This window comes from Erythrolamprus reginae, chromosome 8 (genome assembly GCF_031021105.1).
Source record: "Erythrolamprus reginae isolate rEryReg1 chromosome 8, rEryReg1.hap1, whole genome shotgun sequence".
NCBI classification, from domain to species: domain Eukaryota; kingdom Metazoa; phylum Chordata; class Lepidosauria; order Squamata; family Dipsadidae; genus Erythrolamprus; species Erythrolamprus reginae.
Genome location: NC_091957.1, coordinates 12,229,641 through 12,257,434, shown reverse-complemented (window position 1 = coordinate 12,257,434; position 27,794 = coordinate 12,229,641). Strand labels below are relative to the sequence as shown.

The 27,794-nt window shown below is 46.2% G+C and overlaps 2 protein-coding genes and 1 long non-coding RNA gene across 6 annotated transcripts in view; 1 reads left to right on the top strand and 2 right to left on the bottom strand.

Moving 5' to 3' along the window:
- Positions 1 to 75: 75 nt before the first annotated feature.
- DYNC2I2 (dynein 2 intermediate chain 2) lies at positions 76 to 9,431 on the bottom strand. Of its 4 annotated transcripts, none has more exons than XM_070758883.1 (9): positions 9,096 to 9,431; positions 8,297 to 8,557; positions 6,414 to 6,523; positions 5,516 to 5,673; positions 5,290 to 5,399; positions 4,986 to 5,153; positions 3,353 to 3,585; positions 1,786 to 1,943; positions 76 to 496 (listed from the first exon to the last, which is right to left on the bottom strand). In XM_070758883.1, the coding sequence occupies exons 1-9, from the start codon at positions 9,288 to 9,290 to the stop codon at positions 258 to 260; spliced, it is 1,632 nt and encodes a 543-aa protein (XP_070614984.1). In that variant the 5' UTR covers positions 9,291 to 9,431; the 3' UTR covers positions 76 to 257. The 4 variants fall into 4 exon arrangements, with proteins under 4 accessions (XP_070614984.1, XP_070614985.1, XP_070614986.1 ...); XM_070758884.1 differs by having other exon boundaries at positions 8,977 to 9,217; XM_070758885.1 differs by lacking the exon at positions 4,986 to 5,153 and having other exon boundaries at positions 9,096 to 9,326.
- Positions 9,305 to 27,794, top strand: part of LOC139171096 (uncharacterized) — a 23,322-nt gene continuing 4,832 nt past the window's right edge. The window contains exon 1 of the long non-coding RNA XR_011559698.1: positions 9,305 to 9,463. This is a non-coding gene — a long non-coding RNA (uncharacterized lncRNA). The remainder of the gene's footprint in view (positions 9,464 to 27,794) is intronic.
- OLFML2A (olfactomedin like 2A) overlaps positions 25,947 to 27,794 on the bottom strand; it is a 19,702-nt gene continuing 17,854 nt past the window's right edge. Inside the window, exon 8 of the mRNA XM_070758882.1 lies at positions 25,947 to 27,099. Within this exon, the coding sequence (XP_070614983.1) occupies positions 26,498 to 27,099 (602 nt within the window). The 3' untranslated portion in view covers positions 25,947 to 26,497. The remainder of the gene's footprint in view (positions 27,100 to 27,794) is intronic.

The window sequence follows — 27,794 nt, the reverse complement described above, 5'->3', positions numbered from 1 at the left end:
ATAAAAGAGAGAAATCCCCATCAACAAAAATGCAAAGCCCCTTTCTGCAAAGCCTTGAGAGAATGCCACTCAGAATTGTGCTTTTACTTAGTCTTTATTTACAACTTTTTCCATTTCTCTCTCTCTGTCTCACACATACACACACACACTTTCTCTCTCCCCTCGCGGGAGGACTGACAATAGTTGCATGAACTATGGTTCTCTCCCTGCCCGGGAGGAGCATCTCTGCCTTAAGACACTTGGCAAGGTCGGGCATGTTAATCAGTGACCTCGTTTGCGAGCTGATCGAGATGGCTCATCTCTCGTGGACCCTCTTCGGTGAAATCCGAACTCAGCTGCCAGACCTTCACCGTCCCGCTGGCGTCCCCAGAGGCAAGGAGCTGAGTCTGCCGAGGGTTGAACTCTAAGCAGTACACAGGGGCCTGGTTGGGCGTCTGCCTGATGTAGACGGAGGGCTTCTGGGAGCTCTTTGCAAAGTCAAAAAGCTGCACTTCCCCTAAAATAGAAGCCCAAAGATTAAACACACAGCACAACCCTGCGAGGGCTCCAATTAGCATCCGAAATTCAATCAGAGTCTTCCTCAAAGTTCCAATTTGTTAGCAGAGCCATGTTGGCACAGCTGGGAGAAACCCGAATCTAAAGCCACAAGTGGTTCTCCACCCATTTTAAAGTTCATTCCCTTGTTCTCCCACACCCACAACTTCATCACGTTGGCCAGTCTTGTTCTGCCAACGTGTCTGTTACTCCCCTCAGCTTCTGTGCAGGTATTGAACAAAGGATGGCCTTGAGAATCTAGAAGGAATTTGTGGCTATATTTCTACTTCCCTCATGCAGCAACCCGTCCCAATTTCCCACAGTCTAATGAATAATATGTGGCAGGCCAAAGTCTCCAAATTGAACGATGGCTTCGGCCTGACACCCCCCCACACCCACCCTGTGTCCTACTTTTTCCTCCTCCAAATGATTCAGGGCTGGGAGCACTGAAGGGCTATTGCTGTCGGTGCTACCGGTGGTCTTAGTGGGCATGTCCAAAGCCCTCCAAGATCTGGCTTTTGCGCATGCACAGACATCATCTCGTGAGGACAAGCAATATTTCAGCGATTATTGCTAATATTTTTGCTTTCACACATGCACAGAAGCAAAAAATTGGCGAAAGTCGCCAAAATTTCACTTGTGCGAGCATCCTCACACAAGATTTGGCTTTGGTCACATACGTACAAGCCAAATCTCACGCAGGGGCAAGCGCACGCCTGCGGGGGGCAGAAAGCTGTGTACGCATCTCAGAATTTACTACCACTATATAGAGTGGCCCGCACCGAAAGCAGACCATCACTGGCTGGCGGTAACATTTCAAATCATTGCAGGTTTTCCATAGAATGAAATTGTTGTATTTTTGCACTATAAGATGCACCTGATCAGAAGACACACAATCCCCGTTTTCGGCCTCCCCAGGTCCTGTTTCCAGCCTCCGAACGTCCCATTCCAAAAACGGGACATGCGGAGGCCAAAAATTGCAGGCTGGTAGGTGGGTGGGATTTCAACAATATTCGCTCCATAAGATGCACAGGCATTTCCATCCACATTCGAGACAAAAAATGCATCTTAGGGAGCGAAAAATACGGTAAATTCACCGAAAAGCTGGAAGAAATCCCAGCTTGTAAGGGATCATCTGAAAAGTACCCCACCTGGATGAGGTGAGCCAACTGGCAGGCTCAAATAAAAGCAGGTCCATGCCCCCGCGTATGACAAAGTCCCCCTCCCCGCAGCTAGCCAAAGCAAACCTACCTTCCCCAGAAGCAGCTGCAAAAACCAGGGGACGGACCGGCGACCACCTGACGCTGAAAATGTATTTCTTGGACAGTTGAAGAGACAGCAGTGGGCGAGCCTGCAGCATCGAGTGTAGATGAACGTGCCCGTCAGTCCCTCCACTCAAGAACAGATTCCTTTGGACGGGGAAAAAAAAGAAAAATATTTTATGTAATCAAATCCAAGAGAGTAGCATTTAGAACAGGGATCTCCAACCTTGGCCACTTTAAGACTTGTGGACTTGAACTCCCAGAATTCCTCCGCTGGCTCAGCAGACTCGGGCGATAAGAGGGTTGTGGAGGAACCTGGGTCAGAGCCAGGATCGTCCAATATTTCCCAGCCACTAGACGGGCAGCTGTCAAGGATTAGCTCAATCCTAGGTGATATTCCATTATATTGCCATATAAGATAAAAGAATGTTGAATGCATGTTAAACAGAGTCATAGGGAGTAAACTGCACCCTGATTGGCCCAGAGCATTATAAAATATAAAGCATCTTTACAATGGGTGTGGTATGGTGTTTTAGATGGTTGTTATTTGGCTGGCTGAAGCAGTTTGAGTGTGAGTTTAGTATTGCGTTAAGAGCTGCAATGTTGATATGGAGGAACCTGGATTGGTTTAGTACAGTAAAGTAAGCGTCACTGCATATAGCTAAAGTAAAGTTTGTTCCTGTAAACAGAAGACTAAGAAAGAAGAGATTTTGCTTGCAATGAACAGTGAAACTGTTTACTACTGTTTTTCTACTACTAAAGTGTCTCCATTATTTATCTGAACTGGTTCCTGAATTGCTTACACTACAAATTCTGGTATCTAGTCCTATCCAGCTGTTGCGTATCAATATATCCGGACAGCAGCTGCCTTTGGAGGCTGCGATGAGTGAAGAGGAAGAACAATTGGGGCCTATTCCAGGTGCACGTATGTGCAGAGTTGTTAGGAGAGGAGAATAACGGAGGACAGGGAGTCGACTCGGAAAGCAAAGTTGGCTGAGGAATTTTGGGAGTTGAAGTCCAAAAGTCTTAAAAGTTGTCAAGGTTGGAGACCCTGGATTTGGAGGCATCAGCTTGAATTCCAGCTATTCTATAAGTGCCCGTAATTCATAAGGTGTCTCTAGTCACCCTGGCACATTAAAAGAACTAAAATGAAACCGACGGTTTTTATGGCCCAGAATCGTAGGCTCTTGAATCGAGAGAAATCTCGTACGGTGGCTGTGTTCGAGCCAAAAGTTCAAATCCAGGTTTTGTACTTGCCCTTAAAACAGGTGTATCCTTCCCCTTCACTCAAAAGGACACCTGGATAAGCAGGTTTAATTTTGCCCCTTCTGCTGGAAAGGGAGGGGTTACCTCCTGTCTTAAACCACATTTGCCTGGTTTACAACAACATGGTTAATTATAACCACACACAAACACACACATTTGCAAGCCGCCACACTTGAGATCACAGGTCCCAGAAACACACCCAACAAAAAAACCCTTTTTGTTTGCGTTTTGGTTCCCAAAAACCTTTCCGTGCTCCAGATGTTGCAGCAGCGACACCAGCCAGGCCTTACCTGTGGAAAGGTGAGCAGCTGACACTGTAGATGGGGCCTCCGTGGGAGGAGAAGCTGAACTGGGCAGGGGCCCGGAGGGGAACGGAGCTGCCCTTCTGCAGGAAGGCGGCCGTATCCACCGCGGTCGAGCACTTCATCAAGTAGCCGCCCTCCGTGCCGCTGACAAAGACGCTGGGCTCGAAGTGGGAGAAGGAGAGGGAGGTCACGCCCACCACTGTGTCTCCTCGAGAATGCTGGGGGTGGGGGAAACACAAAAAAGCAGCCGTCTGAAGGTATAGTGGGGCTACCAAGATCTGCCCGCATTTCAACATCACTCTGGCTGCCAATTGGTCTCCGGGAGCAATTCAAAGTGCTGGTTATGACCTACAAAGCCCTACAGGACTACCTATGGTACCGTCTTCTGCCTAATGCACCCCAGCGGCCAGTTAGGTCCCACAGAATCAGCCTTCTCCGGGTCCCGTCGGACAGACAATGTCAACAGCGGGGGGCCTAGGGGAAGAGCCTTCTCTGTGGCGGCCCCGGCGTTCTGGAATGAACTCCCTCCACAGATACCTACCACCCCCTCCCTCCTGGTCTTTTGTAAAGCTCTGAAGACCCACTTCTGCTGCGGGCCTGGGGGCCGTGAGTGTTGAGATTGTCTCCATCCGATATTATGAATGATTGAATTGGATGAATGCGCATGACTGTTTTCTAACATTTTTAGTAATTTTGTATCATTCTTTTAAAAGTAATTTAGATTTCTTTATACACTGCTCAAAAAAATAAAGGGAACCCTCAAACAACACATCGTAGATCTGAATGAATGAAATATTCTCATTTGCACAACTATTCCATTTGTACAACAGCATGTGAAGTTGACGGTCAATCAGTGTTGCTTCCTAAGTGGATAGTTTGATTTCACAGAAGTTTAATTTACTTGAAATTATATTCTGTTTTTTAAGTGTTCCCTTTATTTTTCTGAGCAGCGTATGTAATGTTGCATTCATAATGTTGTACACCGCCCCGAGTCGTCTCGAGAAGATCGGCAAAGAAATCCAATTAATTAATAGTATCCATCACTGCAATTAAAAGACAACACTGAAAAAAAAAAAGACACCAGGAAAATCAAGTGGGGATTGGGGCCTTCCACCCACTCGTCTCAATTAGATTAGATTAGATTTATTGGATTTATATGCCGCCCCTCTCCGCAGACTCGGGGCGGCTCACAACAATGGCAAAAACAGTACATAGTGACAAATCTAATATTTACCAATCTAATTACAGTTTTAGGTTAAAAAATTCATAAAAGCAACCTCAATATATATAAAAAACAAGCACACAATTAAGAAGTTGGCCATCTTGACAACATACAGATAAATAAGCAAAGATAAACAAAGGCCCTTAAAAAGGTAAAAGATCACAATTATGATCTTACGATTCAGCTTAAAACACACGTCTCCTCCCGCAAGATTCTTAACGTTCTGCGTTATGACGCGACCTCGGATGCAAACTCGCCCAACTGATGGATTTGCGATGTGATCGGCAGGCCTCGCCTGTCTCCCACCTCTATGGTTGCTGATCCTTTTCAAGGTTTAGCATCGACTGCCCAGGGCTGTGGAGGTTCTCCCCGTCAGGATTCTTCCCCACCGCCTACCTTCTTGAGCTTTGTGCTCCGGGGAATCTGCTGCTGGACAAAAGCAAAACCGCTGGCAGGGCGGAGGAGGCCGTCCCTCTCTTCCTGCCACACCAGGATCTTCCCATCGGTGGAGACGCTCAAGACGCGGAAGGTGCGCGGCTGCCGGGGGTCCCGGTGCCAGCTGACCTGAGGCCCAAAAGGAGCGATTCATCAGAGAACTCCGGAAGAATAGAATAGAATTTTATTGGCCAAGTGTGATTGGACACACAAGGAATTTGTCAAGTCTCAAGGGAGCGGCCCGCCATCCCTTCCCCGCCCCTACCTGATACACGGGGTCCGTGTGCGTATCGTCGGTCATGCCCGTCCTCCAGATCAAAGGGTCTTCCTGCCTGCCGGTGTCCCAGATCAGGACCTCTCCGCTGAACAGGCCTCCTGAGGAGACACATGAGGAGAAGCTGGCGGGAGGTTTCAGGAATCGGGGAGGACGTGCAACCCTGGTCCGCTTCCTGTCCCGGTCCCAGGGGAGCTCCATCGGGAGAAGCACTTGCCGGCGATGAGCGAAGGCTGCTGGGGGTGGAAGGCCACGCACAGGACGGCGCTGGGGACTTCGACCACCAGATCCGGGCGGTGGGGATTCAGCGCTCGACGGTCCAGGTTCCAGGTGCAGAGGAAGGATTTCTCAGAGCTCCAGTCTCCGTCATCCAGTCTAGAAGAAAGAAAGAGAAAGAAAAGGGAGAGGAGAGAAAAGGAAGGAGGGAAGGAGGAAGGGAAGGGGGAGAGAAGGAAGGAGAGAGGAAAGGAAGGAAAAAAGAAAAGGAAGGAGGGAAGGAGAAAGGAAAAAAGAAAAAAGGGATGGAAGAATGGAAGATAAGAAGAAATGGTGGGAGGAAGGGAAGGAAGAAGGAATGGAGGGAAGGAAAAAGGGAGGAAAGGCAAAAAGAAAAAAGCGAAAGGGAGGGAAGGAAGGTAGGAAGAAAAAGGAAAAGGAAAGAAAAAAAGAAAAAAGCAGGGAGGGAAGAATGGAAGGTAGGAAGAAATGGTGGGTGGGAGGGAAGGAAGGTAGGGATGGAGGAAGAAAAAGGAAAAAGAAAGGAAGGAAGGAAAGAAGGAAAGAGAGAAAGAAAAAAGGAAAGAAAGAAAAAGAATGAATGAAAGAGAGGGGGACGGAGGGAAGCATGGAAGGTAGAGAGGAATGGTGGGAGGGAAGGGAGGGAGGGAGGAAGAAAAAGAAAAGGAAGGAAAGAGAAAGGGAAAGGAAAGAAAGGAAGGGAGGGAAGAATGGAAGGGAGGAAGGGAATTCAGGAGGGAGGGGAGGAAGGGGGGTAAGGAGGGAGGAAGAGAATTTGGGAGGGAGGGAAGCAGAGTCATTAGATGTTACAGAGAGAACTGAAAGGGGGACATGCACTCTAACTGAGGGATGATGGCTGCCTGTCTCTTTCGGCTCACCTGCCATAGGAGCAGGCCAGGACGGCCCCTGTGGCGTTCCAGGAGATGCTGGTGACCTGCAGGTGGCGCTCCTGGGCTTCCGGGTATGACAAGCTGTGGGCACAAGACACCTGCAAAGAAGGGGGGAGAGTGAGGGGGGTGGCTGCGAAGAAGGCCCTGCAGATGAAGAGGATGGGTAAAGCGCTGGCTAGGTTGACCAGGCTAGGAAATCTGTCCCTCCGGAAGGCTTGAGACGTGCGGCATTGGGGATACTGCCCCCCTTATGCTCAGACGAAGCGGGGAAGTGTCTGCAGAGCCATTTCTGCACATTATAGATAGTCCCCCACTTACAACCACCAGAGCCCAAACTTTATGTCTTTATGTGAGACATTCGTTCAGGGAGCTTGGCCCCATTTTATGACTGCTAAGGCAAATTGCTGCAGAAGTTAAATTTAATAACACAGCCGTTAAGTGAATGTGGCTTCCCCATTGATGTTGTCAAAAGGTCAGATCCTCGGAGGACATTGTGACTGTCATCAAAGCGAAGTGAAGCCTCCAAATGTGAAGTGGCCTAACCATGGGGGGATATTGTCAGAAGAGTGAAAATTGGTCCTGAGTCATGTTTTTTCAGTGTACCATTCGAACAGTCACTAAAGGAAGCCGAGGAGAACCTGTATCTCGAAGGGTTAGAAAACCCTTCTGCCCCCTGGCCTGAGAAACAGATCCTGCCCGATCCCTTCTTGGAGGTGAGGGATGTCCTTGGAGGGAGGGGGATTCCCCCGAAACAGAATGCAGAATGCAGCTGCGAGAGCAATCATGGGCTTCCCAAGATATGCCCATGTTACACCAACACTCCACAGTCTGCATTGGTTGCCGATCAATTTCCAGTCACAATTCAAAGTGTTGGTTATGACTTATAAAGCCCTTCATGGCATCGGACCAGAATATCTCCGGGACCGCCTTCTGCCGCACGAATCCCAGCGACCGGTTAGGTCCCACAGAGTTGGCCTTCTCCGGGTCCCATCGACTAAGCAATGTCGTTTGGTAGGACCCAGAAGAGCCTTCTCTGTGGCGGCCCCGACCCTCTGGAACCAGCTCCCCCCAGATATCAGAGTTGCCCCCACCCTCCTTGCCTTTCGCAAGCTCCTTAAAACCCACCTCTGTCGTCAGGCATGGGGGAATTGAAATTTCACTTCCCCCTAGGCTTATAGAATTTATACATGGTATGCTTGTATGTATGAGTGGTTCTTTAAATTGGGGTTTTTTAGATTATTTTTAATATTAGATTTGTTTTCATTGTCTTTTCATTGTTGTTAGCTGCCCTGAGTCTTCAGAGAGGGGCGGCATACAAATCTAATAAATAAATAAATGATGGCGGATCTATGGCATGCGTGCCACAGCTGGCATGCAAAGCCATATCAGAGGGCACGCCAGACTTTGCCTTGTATCAGCTCTGCCAGATGATTTTCAGCCTTGGGAAAGGCCATTTCACCCTCGGGACACTTCCGGCTCCCCTGAAGCCCTGGAGGCAAAGCAAAAAATCACTCAATGGATAAAGTGGAGATTCAGAAATACGCACCTCCAGTTTGCCACTGTGTTGTTTTTTGCACTCCAGGGCTTTAGGAAGCTTCCTTGAACTCTTCGGACTTCTCTGAACTTCCAGTTTGCCCGTTTGGGCATTGTTTTCACGTACCAGGCTTCGGTGAGGCCTGTGATCATACGCAGGGACGAAGGGGGGTTGTGCGTATGCGTAGGGAAGGGGTGTGGCCCCGTGCGCGCATGGTAGCACACCCCCATACACCCTTTTGGCACGCGAACCAAAAAAGGTTCGCCATCATTGCGCTAAACCCCTGCCTGATGGTTCTCGATTGCAGAAGTAGCGCCACCGTTGGAGGAGTTGTTACCGTTTCTGTGGGATCTGCCCAGTTGACCTCGAAGCCGTCGAAGGCGTGGCTCTTCCAGTTCTTGTCCAGCTCCCGGATGACCGGCTCCTCCACCCGCTGCAGGAAGGCACGCAGGCTGGCATAGTCCACCAACGGGGGTGGTGGGAGGGGCAGGGCCTGGGCCGGACTGGCTTCGGGATCCGCTTGGATGCCGACCTCATGGCTGTGGTGAGTCTGGGACTTCCTTTCGGCCGTGGGGACGGAGATGGTCTGGGTGCTCTTCTGCGAGAAGGAGGAGGGCAGAAGTCGGGCGTCTTTTGAATACAAAGCACATCATGCCCAACCTCCACTGTTCCAAATAAAAGCCCCATCATCCACAACCCCCAATGAGGTGGCCGTTCCAAATAGAAGCCCCATCATCCACAACCCCCAACTGCGGATCGCCAGTATCCTCAATATCAGACACACCACTCCTATCCCACCCCTTCACTTGTGCTAACATGGCACCATAGCCTATCATCCACAGCCAAGGCAAGTCGAGGAGGATGGGAAGGGTCGCCTCTGGGGTTTTGCAATGCAAAAGGCTGCCAGGCCAAAGAGAGAGAGGGAGGTCGCCCCCCCCCCACCCTGCGCCGCTATGTACCATGGGTTTTGCAATCCCCCGCCTCCCCCAAAATATGGAACGGAGGGGCGGCCATCACCATCACGCGTGTGGCCCAGCCGTGCAAAGGTGAGAGCAGCGCCCCAAACGCCAACGTGGCTGCGGCTGGGGAGCATGGGACCTGTAGTCTCACGCCCAGCAGGGCAGAGCGGCCCCCACCTCCTCGCATTGGGTCCCTTGGTCCCTCCTCCACACCGACTCCACGTCCAGGGCGCCAGTAGACGCGTCCCCGAACATCCCGGAGATAAAACGGGCCCCAACGAGGCCCTCTACCACCGGTTCTGCAGGCCGCCCAGCGGCGGTTGCCGTGGCAACGGGCTGGCTCTGACCGGAGGTGCTGTCCGCTGTCGTCATCCCCGAGCGCGACCTCAGCAGCGCCCTCTGGTGACGCGGTAACTCGCTGCGGAACCCAGCTGCAGACCTGTGATCAGTAGTTGAGGGAACTGCTAAAAGCCAGTATTAATTTTGCAAAGACGTGGTTTGTCAAATCCCCCTACTACAGCGTGCTGCGGGGCGAGGAGAGGAAGGTAGGCAACAGGATTTCCTAAAAAAAACCCCAAGGTGTCGCGCGCAAACAAACCCAGAAGAAACCAAAAAAAAACCCTCAAATAACAAATAACAAAAACACCATAAACCAGTTTTATCATTTTTAGCTGAGCAACACATGGAAGAAAATAGGTTTTAAAACAAAAAATGAATAAATCCTAGGAACAGACAGGTGAAAAAGCATAGATTTGAGTTGAAAAACACAACAGGGTGCTTTCAAACCTTCCCCCCATCCCTCCTTCAAGTTCTCTCTTCTCTGTGGAGGTTTGAATTTTCTTTTTTAGGCTCTTTTTCTTGGTACCCCGCTTGTTTCGCCACCCCCGAGTTCCCTCACCTTCGTTATCTGTAATGTAATCACGGTTTCATGCTGGTTAGTTAGCAATCGTGGGCATCAATTCTCTCTTTGTAGGGTGCAGAGCACCCGGCCGACACTAGATGGCAGTCACGTCACGTCTTTCAGGCTCCTGTTGGCTTTTTGCAAATTCCCACGCCTGGGTCGGCTTGCAGGTGCTTTTTCATTGAGCTTGAGGGAATTGTTCCAACTTTCCATTGTTGAATGTATGTAATTCTAGCAGTCTTTATTATGTGCTGTTATGAGATATTTATTGCTTTATGTCTATGTTCTCTTTTATAATTCCTAACAAGGATAATTCCGGCTTAAAGTCTGCAGTTTGTTTTGTAATTTCTCTACCTCCATCCCCCTGGGGGTGTTAGGAACTAAAGCTTCTATTCTGGCGCCTTGGAACATATTTTTACAATCTGACCAATCAGGTGTTTCCAGTGGGGTGTCCCTCTGACCTTCCTGCCAATCACTTTAAAGCTCTTTTGGGAGAATTTGCGCTAGACTTATGGTTGGGGGTCACCACAACATGAGAAACCGTGTTAAGGGGTCGCGGCATTAGAAAGATGGAGAACCACTGCTTCTATCTATTTCTGGAACTATTTCCAGTATTTCTTTGCCTATTTGAAATGCCTTTTCTTAAACCACATATTAATGGTGTGGCCGGACTTTAAATCAATTAATCCTTTTCTTAAAAGGTTAGAATTGGCTCCAATTCATGAACACCCACATCAATGGAAGAGAAACTATTTATTGGCTTCTTGGGGGTGAAGCTGTGAAACTGACTAGTTCCTCTGTCCAGTTTTGGAGGCCCGAAGGAGAGCCTTCTCTTCTCACAGCTGTGCAATAGCTGGGCACCAGCCCTGGCATGGTTGTACCAATTAAATTTGCCCACGGCAGGGGGCTGAAAATTCAGTTTAATTCCATTCAAATAACAAAATATGAGCAATTTCTTCATGAATAGAACAAAATGGGATGAAGGTTTTTTTAAAGTATTTTTTGGGGGGGTGTCTTAAATTTTGTATTTTGTATTTTGATTTTATCCTAGAGAAGGGCAGCCTAGAAATCTGAATGAATGAATGAATGTAAATATATTATAAATATAATATTTATATTATATTATAAATGGAATCAGCTCCCCCCGGAGATTTGTACTGCCCCAACCGTCCTTGCCTTTTGTAACAGTTTGAAAATTTATTTATGCCACCAGGCATAAATTAGATCCCAGCCTCTGGCCACTGAATGCCTAGTATGGTTTGGTTTGTATCGAGTGAATGGTTTTTGATATTCAGCTTTTACACTGTTTTTATACTATTTATATTAATTGTATTTTGTACGTTGTTTTGTTGTTGAAATGTTGTGAGCCGCCCCGAGTCCACAGAGAGGGGCGGCATACAAATCCAATAAATAAATAAATAAACAAACAAACAAACAAACAAACATACATACATACATACATACATACATACATACATACATACATATATATATATATTTGTTTTCGTAGATTTTCACGGGTACAGGTATGACGGTCTTGGTATATTCGGGTTTCTTCCCGTGTAGGATTTGGAAACTTCTGGCGACGTTTCGACGAGGTCTCACTCGTTATCTTCAGGCTGGTGTTTCTGTCCTTGTTCTCAGGCGAACATAGCGCTATTTCGGCCTATATATATAAAAGAACATATACCCCCTGTATATATATATATACATATACAGGGGGTATATGTTCTTTTTTATATATAGGCCAAAATAGCGCTATCCTAGTCTCCCTGAATTTTAAAAATTCAGCAAAAAACATGTGATACATATACAGGGGGTATATGTTCTTTTATATATATAGGCCGAAATAGCGCTATGTTCGCCTGAATTTTAAAAATTCAGCAAAAAACATGTGATACATATATATAAATATATATATTGCGGTATATAAATATATATATATTTATATTATAAATATAATATATAAATTAAATGTATTTATAAATATAAATATAAACAAACAAGGGGCAAAGGGGAAGGGGTTTGCAGAAGGCCTTTGCTTGGGCCCCCATGGAGCTTATGCATCTTGAGCAGCCTAAAAGGAAGAGTGAAGGGAATGCAAAGATTTCGCACTTGGGCCCAGGAGGTGACGAAACCCCGATGGCCTTAGAAACAAGAACAAAAAACAAATTGTGTGGAATTTTTTTCTTTTTTTTGCCTTGCCAAATGGCCAAAAAACCTCTTGTAGGTCTGTTGCAAGGGAGTTACTTTGAACCTCCCAACAAAGTGGTGTGATTATGCTGCACAATGTGTGTTTTGACTTTTAAAGAAAATAACAACTTTTCAGGGTCTTCCCCCCCCCCAACACAATGCACTTCTGGGTTCAGAATAGTTAGTTAGTTAGTTAGTTAGTTAGTTAGTTAGTTAGTTAGTTAGTTAGTTAGTTAAATACATAAGCCGCCCTTCTCCAAGTGGTCTCGGGGTGGCGTACAACAATAAAAAAATACAATGATAAAAATACAATTAAAACCCCAATATTAAACATTCATAAATCATTCATTCGGGAACTACTGGCCGGAGCAGAGTATAATGCTCAACGGCCCCAGGCCTGCCGGCAAAGCTGTGTTTTTAAGGCCTTTTGAAAGGCCATGACGGTGGGAGCCATGCGACTCTCCAGGGTGAAGTTGGTTCCAGAGGACCGGGGCTGCCACCGAGAAGGCCCTTCCCTGCAGCCCCGCCAGACGACATTGCTTAGCTGAAGGGACCTGGAGAAGGCCAACTCTGTGGGACTGACCGGTCACTGGGATTTGTGAGGCAGAAGACAGTCCCACAGGTAATCTGGTTTTAAGCCATATAGGGCTTTATAGGTAATAACTGTTGCGTATTATTATTATTATTATTATTATTATTATTATTATTATTATTATTATTTATTAGATTTGTATGCCGCCCTTCTCCGCAGACTCTGTATACTCCCTTGCAGACTGAGAAATGTTCAGATTCAGAGGAGGAGGGTGATTTAACAATGTTTATATAAATGAGATTAGTACTAATAATAGAGAGAAACATTAGGACGGAACGGAAGGCACACTGGTGCACTTATGCACGCCCCTTACTGAACTTTTAGGAATTGGGAGAGGTCAACAGTGGATAGTCTAAGGGTAAAGTTTTGGGAGTTAGCTGATGAAACTACAGAATCTGGTAGTGAGTTCCAAGCATCAACTACTTGGTTGCTAAAGTCGTATTTCCTACAGTTGAGTTTGGAGCGGTTTACTTTGAGTTTGTATTTGTTGTGTGCCCCTGTATTGTTGTGGTTGAAGCTGAAATAGTCGTTGACAGGAAGGACGTTGTAGCAGATGATTTTGTCAGCTATGCTGAGATCGTGTTTAAGGCGATGTAGTTCTAGGCTTTCTAAAGCTAGGATTTTAAGTCTAGTTGCGTAAGGTATTGTGTTGCGAGTGGAGGAGTAGAAGACTCTACTCGTAAAGTATCTCTGGACGTTTTCTAATATATTTATGTCTGAAATGCGGTGTGGGTTCCAGACAGATGAGCTGTATTCAAGGATTGGTCTGGCAAAAGTTTTGTATGTTCTGGTTAGTAGTGTGAGGTTATCGGAGCAGAAGCTACGCAGGATTAGGTTAACAAATCTTGAAGCCTTTTTGGTGATGTTGTTGCAGTGGGCTCTGGCACTTAGGTCGTTTGATATGAATATTCCAAGGTCTTTTACAGAGTGAAGGTTTTCTGCAAGGTCTTGTTTGTCCAGATTGTATTTGAGGTTTGGATTCTTTTTGCCAATGTGCAGGACAGAGCATTTGTCGGTTGAGATTTGTTCCGGGGACCTGGAGCAGAGAAATTAACGCACAACTTGGTTTGGAATTGTGACTCAACTTTTAATTCTGATCTGAACTCCGTGGAGAGAAGTTTTGAATTTTTTTTTTTCAGGCCGTGGGGAAAAAAAATATTGTCTTTGGAGATTCCCAAAGGAAGTTGGGAAAATGGAGGCTTTTGTCTAGGAATAAGAAATATTGTTTTTTCTTTTCTTTTCTATGTTAATGCTTTTTTGTTGTTAAAAAGGGCAATTAAGCTTGAATAAGGATTCAGGGACGCATAGGAATAAATAAGGATACATGAAAATTGAAAATTGGCACTGTTAGAGGTCCCTTTGGCCCAAATGTATTAGATGAATAAAAGTAGTTGATTAGACGTATTAGCTAATGGCGTTGCAAATTTGAACAAGGATGTTGGAAAATTTTATATTTGATTTTTCAGGTGATAAAAGAAGGAAGAACTTATGGGAGGATAAATACCAAAAGTAAACGGATAATTATTGTATTGTAATGCAGATGGCAGGTATATAGAAACATAGAAACATAGAAGTCTGACGGCAGAAAAAGACCTCATGGTCCATCTAGTCTGTCCTTATACTATTTCCTGTATTTTATCTTACAATGGATATATGTTTATCCCAGGCATGTTTAAATTCAGTTCCTGTGGATTTATCAACCACGTCTGCTGGAAGTTTGTTCCAAGGATCTACTACTCTTTCAGTAAAATAATATTTTCTCATGTTGCCTTTGATCTTTCCCCCAACTAACTTCAGATTGTGTCCCCTTGTTCTTGTTTTCACTTTCCTATTAAAAACACTTCCCTCCTGAACCTTATTTAACCCTTTAACATATTTAAATGTTTCGGTCATGTCCCCCCTTTTCCTTCGGTCCTCCAGACTATACAGATTGAGTTCATGAAGTCTTTCCTGATACGTTTTATGCTTAAGACCTTCCACCATTTTTGTAGCCCGTCTTTGGACCCGTTCAATTTTGTCAATATCTTTTTGTAGGTGAGGTCTCCAGAACTGAACACAGTACTCCAAATGTGGTCTCACCATTGCTCTATATAAGGGGATCACAATCTCCCTCTTCCTGCTTGTTATACCTCTAGCTATGCAGCCAAGCATCCTACTTGCTTTTCCTACCGCCCGACCACACTGCTCACCCATTTTGGGACTGTCAGAAATCACTACCCCTAAATCCTTCTCTTCTGAAGTTTTTGCTAACACAGAACTGCCAATACAATACAGTACTTAGATTGAGGATTCCTTTTCCTCAAGTGCATTATGTTACATTTGGAAACATTAAACTGCAGTTTCCATTCCTTTGACCATTTGTCTAGTAAAGCTAAATCATTTACCATATTACAGACCCCTCCAGGAATATCAACCCTATTGCACACTTTAGTGTCATCAGCAAATATGATATTGAACATGTTTTTTGAGTGGAGAAAATTTTTTAAAAAACTTAACCCCCCCCAAAAAATAAAGATGGAGACTTGGAGAATCTATCACCAGATCTTTTTCTATTTTGTCCCTCCTGGGAAAATCTCGGGCTTCTTCCAGAACTGAAAAACAGTTCTCATTTTTTTCTCAGATCGACTTGCCCTCAAATCTCTCCTCCCGTCCCCAGAGTCTTCTCCCATCAGCCCCCATGGGGTGGGATTCGAAGGCTGATATGTTTGGCCGCCTCCAACCGGCCACCCTGTCGTCTCCACTGCCCTTTTGTGGGTTGAAAAATTGCAGCTTGTCAACATGCGGTTGGAGAAGACTAACCAGCAAACCAAAAACAAAAGCAGGAGAAAAAAAAAAGACAGACTTGTGTCAACATTAATTCAGAAGATTTTGGGAGAAAGGGGCAGCCAGCATACACAGGGCAGCGCTACGATAAACAACAGCACAAAATTAGATTGTGGGTGGATGCCAAAGAACTGGGCTTGGCTTGAGAAAAAGTGCAGGAAACATTTCTCCTAAGGTTCTGTTTCTGGGCTGTTTTTTTTTTAATGTTTAGAAATATAGAAACATAGAAGATAGACGGCAGAAAAAGACCTCCTGGTCCATCTACTCTGCATTTATTTATTTGTTTGTTTGTTTGTATGCCACCCCTCTCCGTAGACTCGGGGCGGTTAACAACAGTAGTAAACAGCATGCAACAAATCTAATGTTTAAAATAATTTAAAAACCCTTATTAAAAACCAAATATACACACAAACATACCATGCATAAATTGTATAGGCCTAGGGGGAAAAGGGTAGTTCAGTTCCCCCAAGCCTGATGACAGAGGTGGATTTTAAGGAGCTTACGAAAGGCAAGGAGGGTGGGGCAATTCTGATCTCCGGGGGGAACGGGTTCCAGAGGGTCGGGGCCGCCACAGAGAAGGCTTTTCCCCTGGGTCCCGCCAGATGACATTGTTTAGTTGACGGGACCCGAAGAAGACCGACTCTGTGGGACCTAACCGGTTGCTGGGATTCGTGCGGCAGAAGGCGGACCTGGATGTATTCTGGTCCAATGCCATGAAGGGCTTTATACTATTTCCTGTATTTTATCTTAGGATGGATATATGTTTATCCCAGGCATGTTTAGATTCAGTTCCTGTGGATTGACCAACCACGTCTGCTGGAAGTTTGTTCCAAGCATCTACTACTCTTTGAGTCAAATAATATTTTCTCTTGTTACTTCTAATATTTCCCCCAGCTAACCTCAGATTGTGCCCCCTTGTTCTTGTGTTCACTTTCCTATTAAAAACACTTCCCTCCTGAACCTTATTTAACCCTTTAACATATTTAAATGTTTCGATCATGTCCCCCCTTTTCCTTCTGTCCTCCAGACTATACAGATTGAGTTCATGAAGTCTTTCCTGATACGTTTTATGCTTAAGACCTTCCACCATTCTTGTAGCCCGTCTTTGGACCTGTTCGATTTGTTCCATATTTTTTTGTAGGTGAGGTCTGCAGAACTGGACACAGTATTCCAAATTTGTATTTGTATTTGTATTTATTAGATTTGTATGCCGCCCCTCTCCGAAGACTCGGGGCAGTGTACAACAATAAAAAAGACAATGTGAACAAATCTAATATTAAAAATAATCTAAAAATCCCCAATTTAAACAACCAATCTTACATACAAGCATACCATGTATAAATTCTATAACCCTAGGGGGAAGGGAAAATTTCAATTCCCCCATGCCTGACGACAGAGGTGGGTTTTAAGGAGCTTGCGAAAGGCAAAGAGGGTGGGGGCCGCCATAGAGAAGGCTCTTCTCCTGGGTCCCGCCAAACGGCATTGTTTAGTTGACAGGACCTGGAGAAGGCCAACTCTGTGGGACCTAACTGGTCACTGGGATTCGTGCAGCAGAAGGTGGTCCCAGAGATATTCTGGTCCGATGCCATGAAGGGCTTTATAGGTCATAACCAACACTTTGAATTGTGAATGGGGTCTTAATGTTTAAAGGAAATTAAGATATTCATATTAATTAAGACTATCATCTTTTTTCTGTTTACTTTTTGTTAATTTAATTATTACTAATAGTACTAATTAGTATTTATTGCTATTAAGTTACTTAAGATAGGCTATAGACAATGCACATAGTTTATATTATTATACAGACTTGTCGCGCACTCAGTGATGGCAAACCTATGGCACGTGTGCCACAGGTGGTATGCAGAGCCTTATCGGGGGACATGTGAGGCGTTGCCCTATGTCAGCACTGCCAAATGATTTTCGGCACTGGGGAAGGCTGTTTCACCCTCTGGAGGCTTCAAGGAAGCTTCCCTGAAGCCCCCGGAGTGCGAAAAACGGCCCAATGGCCAAACCGGAAGTTTGGAAAAATGGACTTCCGGTTTGCCCATTGTGCTGTTTTTAAATACTGTATATAATTTCCTTTTTTTACATCTTATAGAGCAGTGATTTTCAACCTTTTTTGAGCCGCGGCACATTTTTTACATTTACAAAAGCATGGGGCACATTGAGGGGGGGGGGGGCGGCTAAAAAAAGTTTGGACAAAAAAATTATCTCTCTCTCTCTTCCTCCCTTTTGCTCTATTTCTCTCTCCCTCCCTCTTTTTTCTCTCCATCCCTCTTTCTTTCTTTCTCTCTTCCTTCTTTCCTCTTTTTTGCTCTCTTTCTCTCTCCCTCCCTACCTCACTCTATGTCTTTCTCTCTCCCACCTTCCCTCCCTCTCTTTCTCTCTCTCTCTTTCTTTCTCTCTTTCTTTCTTTCTCTCTTGTTTTCTTTCTCTCTCTCTCTCTTTCTTTCTTTCTCTCTCTCTCTCTCATTCTCTTCCTTTCTCTCTCTCTTCCTTTCTTTCTCTCCCTCTTACTCTTTCTTTCTCTTTCTTTCTTTCTCTCTCTCTTGTTTTCTTTCTCTCTCTGAGCTTCGCGGCACACCTGACCATGTCTCACGGCACACTAGTGTGCCGTGGCACACTGGTTGAAAAACACTGTTATAGAGAATGCCTAATAAAAATAATTCTGTTTTTTTCCCCTCAGTTTCATCTTTCTTAATTTCTTTTAACCATTTCCCTATCATCTTCCAAGAAATTCTTGCTTCTGGATAAGTCCACCATAAGTGATAAATTATTTTTGTGTGGCCTTTGGGTGCTTTGGAGAATATCTTGAACCCCGTCCTCTCTGTGGCATCCCCTCAAATATTGAAAGATGCTCTCATGTCTCCCCTGGTCCTTCACTTCACTAGAGTAGCCATGCTTTGTTCCTGCATTTTTTAGTAGGGGGGTTTCTTGTCCCCCTCTGAGCTTCTAGTCTCTGTGTCTCTTTGTGTGTGATTCAAATGTTCATTTGTGTGGCCAAAGGGTTTCCTGTCGCTTCCTTCTCAGGCTGCCTTCGATAACAAGCAAGCCAGCATCTAAGGCAGGGAGAGAAAGCTGAGCTTGACTTGGGGTGACCCATCCACAAAGGGGGTGGTGGAAAGGTTGGCACGATGCTGGTGGAAAATCTAAGCAGTGCCATCTGCCGGATCTGCTGAGCACGTTGGTTTGGTCTCCTGGCTCCGAACAAAGATGTCGATTGAAGGACCTTCTGGCTGCATCCCACATCTTTGTCTGGGAAGCCCGGGAGGGCTGACTCTGCTGTTCCCAGGGGCCTCGCCTTGTCTTCTCCCTGCCAGCCCCGATGTTGGCCAGTTGCCACCTCCTGACCTCAACAGAAACTTTGAAAGCTGTGGGAGATGCCTCAGGCCAGGCTTGGCGAGCGCTAAGGCTGCCCCACCCAGTGGAGTGTGAAGGCTAACAAAGGGAACAAACATTTGAGGCCCCCACCATGCACATGAAGGGTGTTGCTTGAGACACCTTTCAAAGCATCTGTTGGGGTTCCCTCAGTGACCTCTTGCCAACGGGGTCTATGACAATTCACCGTGGGCAACTCGCATGGCCAACACACTATAGCCAACTTACTATGGCCAACTCACTATGGCCAACGAGGTCTATGACAATTCACCATGGCCAACTTGCCATGGCCCACTCACTACACTACAGCCAACTCATGGCCAATTCACTATGGCCAACTCATCATGGTTAACTCACTAGAGCCAACATCATGGCCAACTAACTATGGCCAACTCACCATGGCCAGCTCACTACAGCCAACTCATCATGGGCAATTCATGGCCAAATGGCCAATTCACTATGGCCAACTTATGGTCAACTCACTACAGTCAACATCGTCCAACTCACTACAGCCAACTCACCATGACCAATTCACTATGGCCAACTCATGGTCAACTCACTACAGCCAACTCACCAGCCAACTCACTACAGCCAACTCACAGCCAACTCACCATTCACTATGGCCAACTCATGGTCAACTCACTACAGCCAATTCACTATGGCCAACTCATGGTCAACTCACTACAGTCAACATCATGGCCAATTCACTACAGCCAACTCACCATGGCCAACTTACTACAGCCAACTCATCATGGCCAGCTCACTACAGCCAACTCACTATGGCCAATTCACGGCCAACCCATGGCCAATTCACTATGGCCAACTCATCATGGCCACTCATTACAGCCAAGTCATCATGGCCAATTCATGGCCAACTCATGACCAAATTCACTATGGCCAACTCACGATGGTCAACTCACTACAGTCAACATCATGGCCAACTCACTAGGGCCAACTCATCATGGCCAACTCGCCACAGCCAATTGGCTGCAGGACAAGAGTTACGCTAATATCCGTGAAATGGCATAACACAATCATGAAAAGAAAAGGATGCCGGGGACGGACCGAACGAAGCACGAATGAGAAACAGTTCAAATCGTTTTTATTTCTTTGAAGTCATTGACATAGAATTCTTAAATTGTCCTGCGATAAGGTGGCTGCGTGTGAGTTGACCAGTGCTGTGTTTGTCCCAGTGAGTTGTCCTGTCCCCCCCCCTAAGCTGGAGTGTGTGTGTGTGTTTGTGTGTGTGCACCCTCCAAAAAGACACTTGTGCCTTGCCTGGAAACGTCTCCCACCGCTGGCACCATCTGGGCCGGGGAGAACAAAGAGCTGTTGTGAGATGTGGGGGCCCTCGGGCCAAAGGTTGCTTACTTCTGGGGGTGTGCCCCCCCTCCATGGGTGATGGCAGGGGTCAAAAACAAGTTTGTCTCCACGGAAGGAATGACTTCATCTGCAGCCAAACACTCCCGGTCTGTCTTCAGAGATCCTGGTTGGCTGGTGGGGGCATTGCCCTTGGAAGACTGGGGGTGGGGGTGGGGGGGATAGAATCTGCCCCCTCCCGCAGGAAACAGAGGAAAGAGGCAGACCCCCACATGGGATGAAAAGGAGCAACGGGCACTGAAAACTGGCACAGATTACACGTTTGCTGTGGGCTGTTTTCTAAGCTTCTAGTCCTCAGGAGCAGAGGCTACGACGTTGTGGGCACATTAAAATGTGTTTTTTGAAAAATTTAAACAATTAAATAGAATTGTTAAATTAAAGCGGGCGTAGAATAATTTGCAGTGGGTTGTTTTCTAAGTGTCTGGTCCTCATGAGCAAAGACTGCATCGTGGGTAGGGCAAGGCACATTCAAATATTTTATTTATTTACTTATTTTAAACAATTTAAATGGAATTGTTAAATTAAATTCGGCATAGAAATTTTTGCCGTGGGTGTTTTCTAAGCTTCTAGTCTTATGGAGCGGGGGGGCATACAAATCCAATAAATTATTATTATTATTATTATTATTATTATTATTAAAATTATGAGCAAAGGCTGCATCATGGGTAGTGCAAGGCACATTCAAATATTTTATTTATTTATTTATTTTAAACCATTTAAATAGAATTGTTAAATTAAAGCAGGCATAGAAATTTTGCCATGGGTTGTTTTCTAAGTTTCTGGTCCTCTTGAGCGAAGGCTGCATCGTGGGTAGGGCAAGGCACATTCAAATATTTTATTTATTTATTTATTTTAAACCATTTAAATAGAATTGTTAAATTAAAGCCGGCATAGAAATTTTGCCATGGGTTGTTTTCTAAGTTTCTGGTCCTCATGAGCGAAGGCTGCATCGTGGGTAGGGCAAGGCACATTGAAATATATTTTTTAAATTTATTTTAAACAATTTAAATAGAATTGTTAAATTAAAGCTGGCGTAGAAATTTTTGCCGTGGGTGTTTTTCTAAGTTTCTAGGCTTTATGACGAGCATAGGTTACTTCGTAGTAGGGCACATTGAAACAATGTGCCCCTCCTCTTGGCATCTCCAAAATAGCCTTCCCTGGTATTGTCTCCCTCCCTCTGATTCTGCACGGTGGAACTCCAGGTCCCATCATCCTCAGAGGATGCTGGCTGAGCCTCATGGGACTTGCTATGAGCCCTGAGTTCTAGGGAATGCAAACTCATTCCACCCAAAGCCAAAGAAGGCTTTATTTTTTTCTTCAAACTTTCTCCTTGGGCCTCCTTCCCATTACGAAAATCTACTTTACCCACATTTTCTGAGGGAGAAAATTTTCTGAGGCATTTTCTGAGGCAGAAAATTTTCTGAGGCAATTTCTGAGGGAGAAAATGTCACTTCTTGATTTTGTGAAGAAAAAAAAAAGAAAGATTAAAAAAAAGAAATCAGTACCACAGTCTGTTGTGTGTTTTTATTTTTTATTATTTTTAATTGAATGAAATTCTTTCTGTGGAAAAAATAAACCCCACAGAATCCCATGGGTTAGTTGCGGGTTTTGCCAAAGCTGACTGACCCTCACCAATTCCTTCTGGGATTCCCAAGAGCAACCAATGAGAGAGAAGGACCTAAATATATATACAGTATATATATATTTGGTTCACTCTGAAGGTGGGCTTGCAAAGACAAATGTACAGTTGTTTCCAGGTTTCTAGTCCTCATGAGAAGTCAAAAGATAGCAAAAGAGAAGGAACAGAGAATTTTTAAAAAACCCCTCAGTGATCTCTTTTCTTTGGTTTCCAACCGGCTATTTAGGGTGGCACCTTCCCCCCCAACATCTGGATGGAGCCCCCACCCCCCACCCTGAAGCCAGGATCTGGCACCCAAAAAGCATTGGCAAAGGGCAATTGCTTGCTTTGCGTGAGGAAAAAAAATCCATAAAGATTTCAATCTCGGCGGCTTCTAACCAGGGCCTGTCCAGATTTCTCTCCAGCCGGTTAAAATGTCAGTCAAAGGTTTCCTTGTTTCTCCTTCCTCCCCCATACACCGGGGCAGATTGCCATTACCGCTGCTACCGGTGCATTACATGCGCAGCTTCGATTCTTTTGCCTGCACAGGATGCAAAAATGCACCGAAATCTCGCAAGGGGATGCGCGCATGAGTGAGATTTCGGCAATTTGTTTTGCTTCCGCTCTTGTGCGGAAGCAAAAAAATCACCGAAATTTCGTGGGTGTGCCTGTCTCCTCACGAGATTTTGTTTCTGCACATGAAGCAAAAATGTGGAAAAAAGATGGTGGCGGTCCTAGAATTGGCAGCGTAGCAGCCGGGCGCAAATCTGGCAGCCACTACCAGTACGCCATCCCCTTTCGTACTGGTAGAAACCCGCTACTGAAACTCACCCCACACCAAATATAATCAAAATCCTTCTGTAGGGCTTGGGCACCGTCTCCGTGCTAGCGGGCAGGGGTTTTTTTTTTGTACAGTGATACCTCATCTTACAAACGCCTCGTCATACAAACTTTTCGAGATACAAACCCGGGGTTTAAGATTTTTTTGCCTCTTCTTACAAACTATTTTCACCTTACAAACCCACCGCCACCACTGGGAATTCTCCGCCTCCGGACTTCCGTTGCCAGCGAAGTGCCCATTTTTGCACTGCTGGGATTCCCCTGAGGCTCCCCTCCATGGGAAACCCTACCTCCGGACTTCCGTGTTTTTGTGATGCTGCAGGGGAATCCCAGTAGCGCAAAAACAGGCGCTTCGCTGGCAACGGAAGTCCAGAGGTGGGGTTTCCCAGCGAGGGGAGCCTCAGTGAAATCGCAGCATCGCGAAAACACAGAGGTCCGGAGGTGGGGTTTCAAGGACTTCGGTGTTTTTGTGATGCTGCGATTTCACTGATGCTCCCTTCGCTGGGAAACCCCACCTCCAGACTTCCGTTGCCAGCAAAGTGCTCATTTTTGTGATGCTGGGATTCCCCTGCTGGGATTTCCCTACAGCATCCCAAAAACACAGAAGTCTGGAGGTGGGGTTTCCCATGGAGGGGAGCCTCAGGGGAATCCCAGTAGTGCAAAAACGGGCGTTTCGGCTGGCAAAAGGGGTGAATTTTGGGCTTGCATGCATTAATCGCTTTTCCATTGATTCCTATGGGAAACATTGTTTCGTCTTACAAACTTTTCACCTTAAGAACCTCGTCCCGGAACCAATTAAGTTTGTAAGACAAGGTATCACTGTATTTGCCCTGGGAGGAAAAAAAAATTGGCAATTTTCTCCCAACCAAAGCGACAAAAGGAAAAAAAAATCCAAAAGATTGCGTAGGTTGTGGGTGAAACAAACCAACTTTTCATACGTGTGTGAACCCCTCGAATATCCTCCGAAGTCGGGGGTCTGCCAAGTTGACAGCTTGGGGAACTACAACTCCCAGAATCCCCCAAGCCAGATGGGAGCTGAAGTCCACAAGTCTTTAAAAAGTAGGGCCAAGTTTCCAGACCTCTGCCCAAAGGGATAGGAGATGGTCCTCGACTTACGACCGCCGTTGAGTCTCAAATTCTGTCATTCAGTGAGACATTGGGTGAGTGTTGTCCTGTTTTATGACCTTTCTCCTCATGGTCATTAAGTGATTCACTGCAGTTGGTAAGTTAGTAACCTGGTTGTTGAGTGAATCTGGCTTTCCCTGACCATGTTCGTTAAGTGAATCACTTCCTTGCCACTGTTGTTAAATGAATCTGGGTTCCACTGGCCACAGTCATTAAGTGAATCACTTCTTTGCCATGGTTGTTAAGTGAAACAGACTTCCACTGGCCACAGTCGTTAAGTGAATCACTTCTTTGCCATGGTTGTTAAGTGAAACAGACTTCCACTGCTCACAGTTGTTAAGTAAATCACTTCTTTGCCATGGTTGTTAAGTGAATCTGGGTTCCACTGGCCACAGTCGTTAAGTGAATTACTTCTTTGCCATGGTTGTTATGTGAAACAGACTTCCACTGGCCACAGTCGTTAAGTGAATCACTTCTTTGCCATGGTTGTTAAGTGAAACAGACTTCCACTGGCCACAGTCGTTAAGTGAATCACTTCTTTGCCATGGTTGTTAAGTGAATCACTGCTGTTGATAAGCTGGTAACCCGGTTGTTAAGTGAACCTGGCTTCCCTGTTGACTTTGCTTGCCAGATGGTCGCAAAAGAGGATCACGTCACTCTCCCACCCGCGACAAGGCAATGGTCATAAATATGAACCCCTTGCCAAGCGTCCAAACTTTAATTGGGGAGAGGTTGCGAAGGACGTCAATGCAAAAAACCAATCGTAAATCACATTTCCTTTCAGCAACCTAACGCTTGGGTGGTCACTAAACGAACTGTTGCAATTCGCAGGACTGCCCATAATGCGGCGACCTTCCCAGAGATGGGACATGGATCGCCGTTGGGCGCGAGAAAAATAATATTGCGTATTTTTTTTCAGCGTCTGCCTTTGCAGTGAAACGGCACACAAATGTTGTGAGAAACTTTGCAACGGGTGGGGGCGAGGGGGGGAGAAAGAGAAGGGGCAGCTGGGGAGGGGTGTGTACGCTGGAGGGATAGTGAGGATTTTCACACCAGTGTCCCAAGCAGGGGGAAGGCCGGCCTCAGCAAATGGCAAGAAAGACAAAATATTTGGGACATTTGCTCCTTGGGTGGAGGTGGGGGAATCACACACACACATACACAAACACACACAACCTGGAGCAAGCAGCCATTTTGTGCCCGTCACCGCCAAAGAGGTCCGAAAATCCTTGTGGGACAGTGAGGATCATCTTCTCTTTGATAAGAGGTGGTCCTAAGTATCCGAACAGTTCGTTTAATGACTGCTCGAAGTTAATGACGGCGCTGAAAAAAACCCATGTGACTTAGGAGTGTTTTTTCCAGAGTTATGACCGTTGAGGCCTTCCCCTCCCCAAGGTCGTGTGATCAAAATTCAGATACTCGGCAACCGGCTCATATTTATTGACAGTCGGCGCATCCTTGGGTCACGGGATCACCTTTCGCCGTCCTTCTGAGAAGCTGTGTCGACGGGAAAACCAGATTCACTTAACAACCGGGTTACTGACTTATGAACGGTGTGGGGATTCACTTAACAACGGAGGCAGGAAAAATCGTAAAAATAGGGCGAAGCTCGCTTAACATCTCGCTTAGCGATGGACGTCTCGGGCTTCATTGTAGTCGCAAGTTGAGGACTACCTTTACCGGCCACTAAATTTTCTCGCCCCCGTTCACATGAGGTGCTTGCAGGTACAGGTCCCCAACTTACCAACAGTGAAGGTTCAACGTTATAACGGCACCGAAAAAAGTGACTTACAGCTGTTTTTCACACTTAATGACCATTGCAATGTTCCCCTCAATTTCACCTCATCAAATTTCAGACCCTTGGCAATTGACTCACATTTATAAAACATAATATAATAACACAAACCCGCAGTGATTCGCTTAATAACTGTGGCAAGAAAAGTCCTAAAAACTCACTTAACAAATCTTTACCTTAGCCATGTAAATTTTGGGGTGGGGGCTCTCAATGATGGTCGTAACTCAGGGACTCCTTGTGATGATAGTTACACACAACTCCGTCTGTCAAAAGAAAACGATTCTTCGCGCTTAGCTCGACGCCTGGACCTTCCCATTCAACCAACAGCTTAAACCTCACCGTGTAAACATTACAGAAAAGTTTCTTAGATTGCAAAAAACGTGTCAGGGTAATCATGATTTAATAGCTGACCAGCTGCTGTAATAACGTAATGCTGTAGTGATGATGCAATGGTAGTAGTGTCTCAGCAGGGTTATTTGACTGTTATCACTTTAAGAGTCTGTATTATAAGAGAGGCCCTATAGGGGCGTAGATCTCTCTACCCCGTGTTTCCTTCCTTGCTGTAGCTGCTGATTGTTTGGCCTTTACCTAGTATGTGTATGTATATTCTTTTGTAGAGATAAACCACTGTTCATTCTTACAAAACCTCTGTTTCATGTGACTGCTTCTGAGTTGTCTCAAGTAGTACCGCTGAGCGCACTCTCGATAAAATGCAGAAACGTCACAAGAAGGGACCCTGTGACAAACAGCAGCTTTCTAATTGCCGTCGCCCCTCCAAACCCTGCCAGCTGCTGGAGACGCCCCAAATGTCTCCCAGAGATTGTGCCCTCAGCCCGATCACTTCTGTAAAATGCGCTCCATCAAAGTCTCTCCCGGGGCCACTGACAACCTCCCTTCAGGGGACCCACCCATGACATTTCGGCGCTCCCGATCCTCAAGCCACGAATTGCAGCTTGTAGGTCACTTGGTGGCCGTTATCCCAGCCGTAAAGGACCTTCTCCTTGGGGTTGTAGTCGATTTGGGTGGTGAAGCCAAATTCGTTGTGGAAGGGCAGCTCGGGGCGCACTTCGGTGGCGGTGTGGGTGTCGTAGGCGTAGGACACTCGGCCCTCCTTAGCGTTGCACTTGTCCACGGCGTAAAGCACACCACAGACCACAAAGCAGTTCCCGTAAGAATGACGTCGGAGGCTGGTCTTCCACGTGGCGTCCTTCCGTGTGGAGAGGTCAGTCGGATCCAGCTTGCTCACCACAATGACTTCCTGCTGGGAATAGCCAGAATCTGTCGCCGGGTAAATCACCCAGAGCCCACTCTCGTCCACAGCTAAGTCGATGTCGGAGTGGCCGCGCCACTTCCAGGGCGTGGTGTCCTCGTAGACCACGTCGTCCAGGAAGGACCAGGCGGCCACGAAACGCTGGCGCAGGTCGTATTTGATGAGGTTCCTGGTGAAGGCTCGGTTGTAGTAAAAGGAGCCATGGTAGACCACGTGGCCGGTCCCGATCCAGTTGTAGGGGAGCTTGTAGAGGTTGCTCCAACGCCCTGGGAGGACCGAAAGAACCCGTGGTAAGAAGGGTAATCACAGAATACAGAATGATAGCAGTCTTCCAATATCTCAGGGGCTGCCGCAGAGAAGATTTATGGGGTCAACCTATTCTCCAAAGCACCTGAGGGCAGGGCAAGAAGCAATGGGTGGAAACTAAACAAGGAGAGGAGCAACTTAGAACTAAGGAGGAATTTCCTGACAGTCAGAACGTTGATCAGTGGAACAGCTTCCCACTAGAAGTTGTGAATGCTCCAACACTAAGAATTTGTTGGATAACCATTTGTCTGGAGTTGTGTAGGGTTTCCTGCCTAAGTAAGAGGTTGGACTGGAATACCTCCTAGCTCCCTTCCAACTCTATTGTTGTTGTTGTTGTTGTTGTTGTTGTTGTTGTTGTTGTTGTTAGAATAACAGAGTTGGAAGGGACCTTGTAGGACATCTAGTCCAGTCCCCATCCAAGCAGGAGACCCTGCCTACACCATTTCTGACAAGTGGCTCTCTAGTTAAAAACCTCCAGCAATGAAGGGAAGGAGGGAGGGAGGGAGGAAGGAAAAAAGGAGATGGAAGGAAGGAAAGAAGAAAGGAGAAAGGGAGGGAGAGGGGAAGGAGGAGAAAAGGAGACTGAAGGAAAGAATGAGGGAGGATGGAAGGTGATAAGGAGATGGAAGGAATGAAAGAAGGAGGGAGGGAGGGA

Bases quoted from the DNA above. Each gene is read 5' to 3' on its own strand.
- DYNC2I2 (XM_070758883.1), bottom strand. From the start codon at position 9,290: ATGACGACAGCGGACAGCACCTCCGGTCAGAGCCAGCCCGTTGCCACG. The intron at 5,400-5,515 runs GCAAGTGCTTCT...GTGTCTCCTCAG, and splicing joins GCAGCCTTCGCTCATCGCCG to GAGGCCTGTTCAGCGGAGAG. The intron at 497-1,785 runs GTAGGTTTGCTT...CTTCTATTTTAG, and splicing joins TGCAGCTGCTTCTGGGGAAG to GGGAAGTGCAGCTTTTTGAC.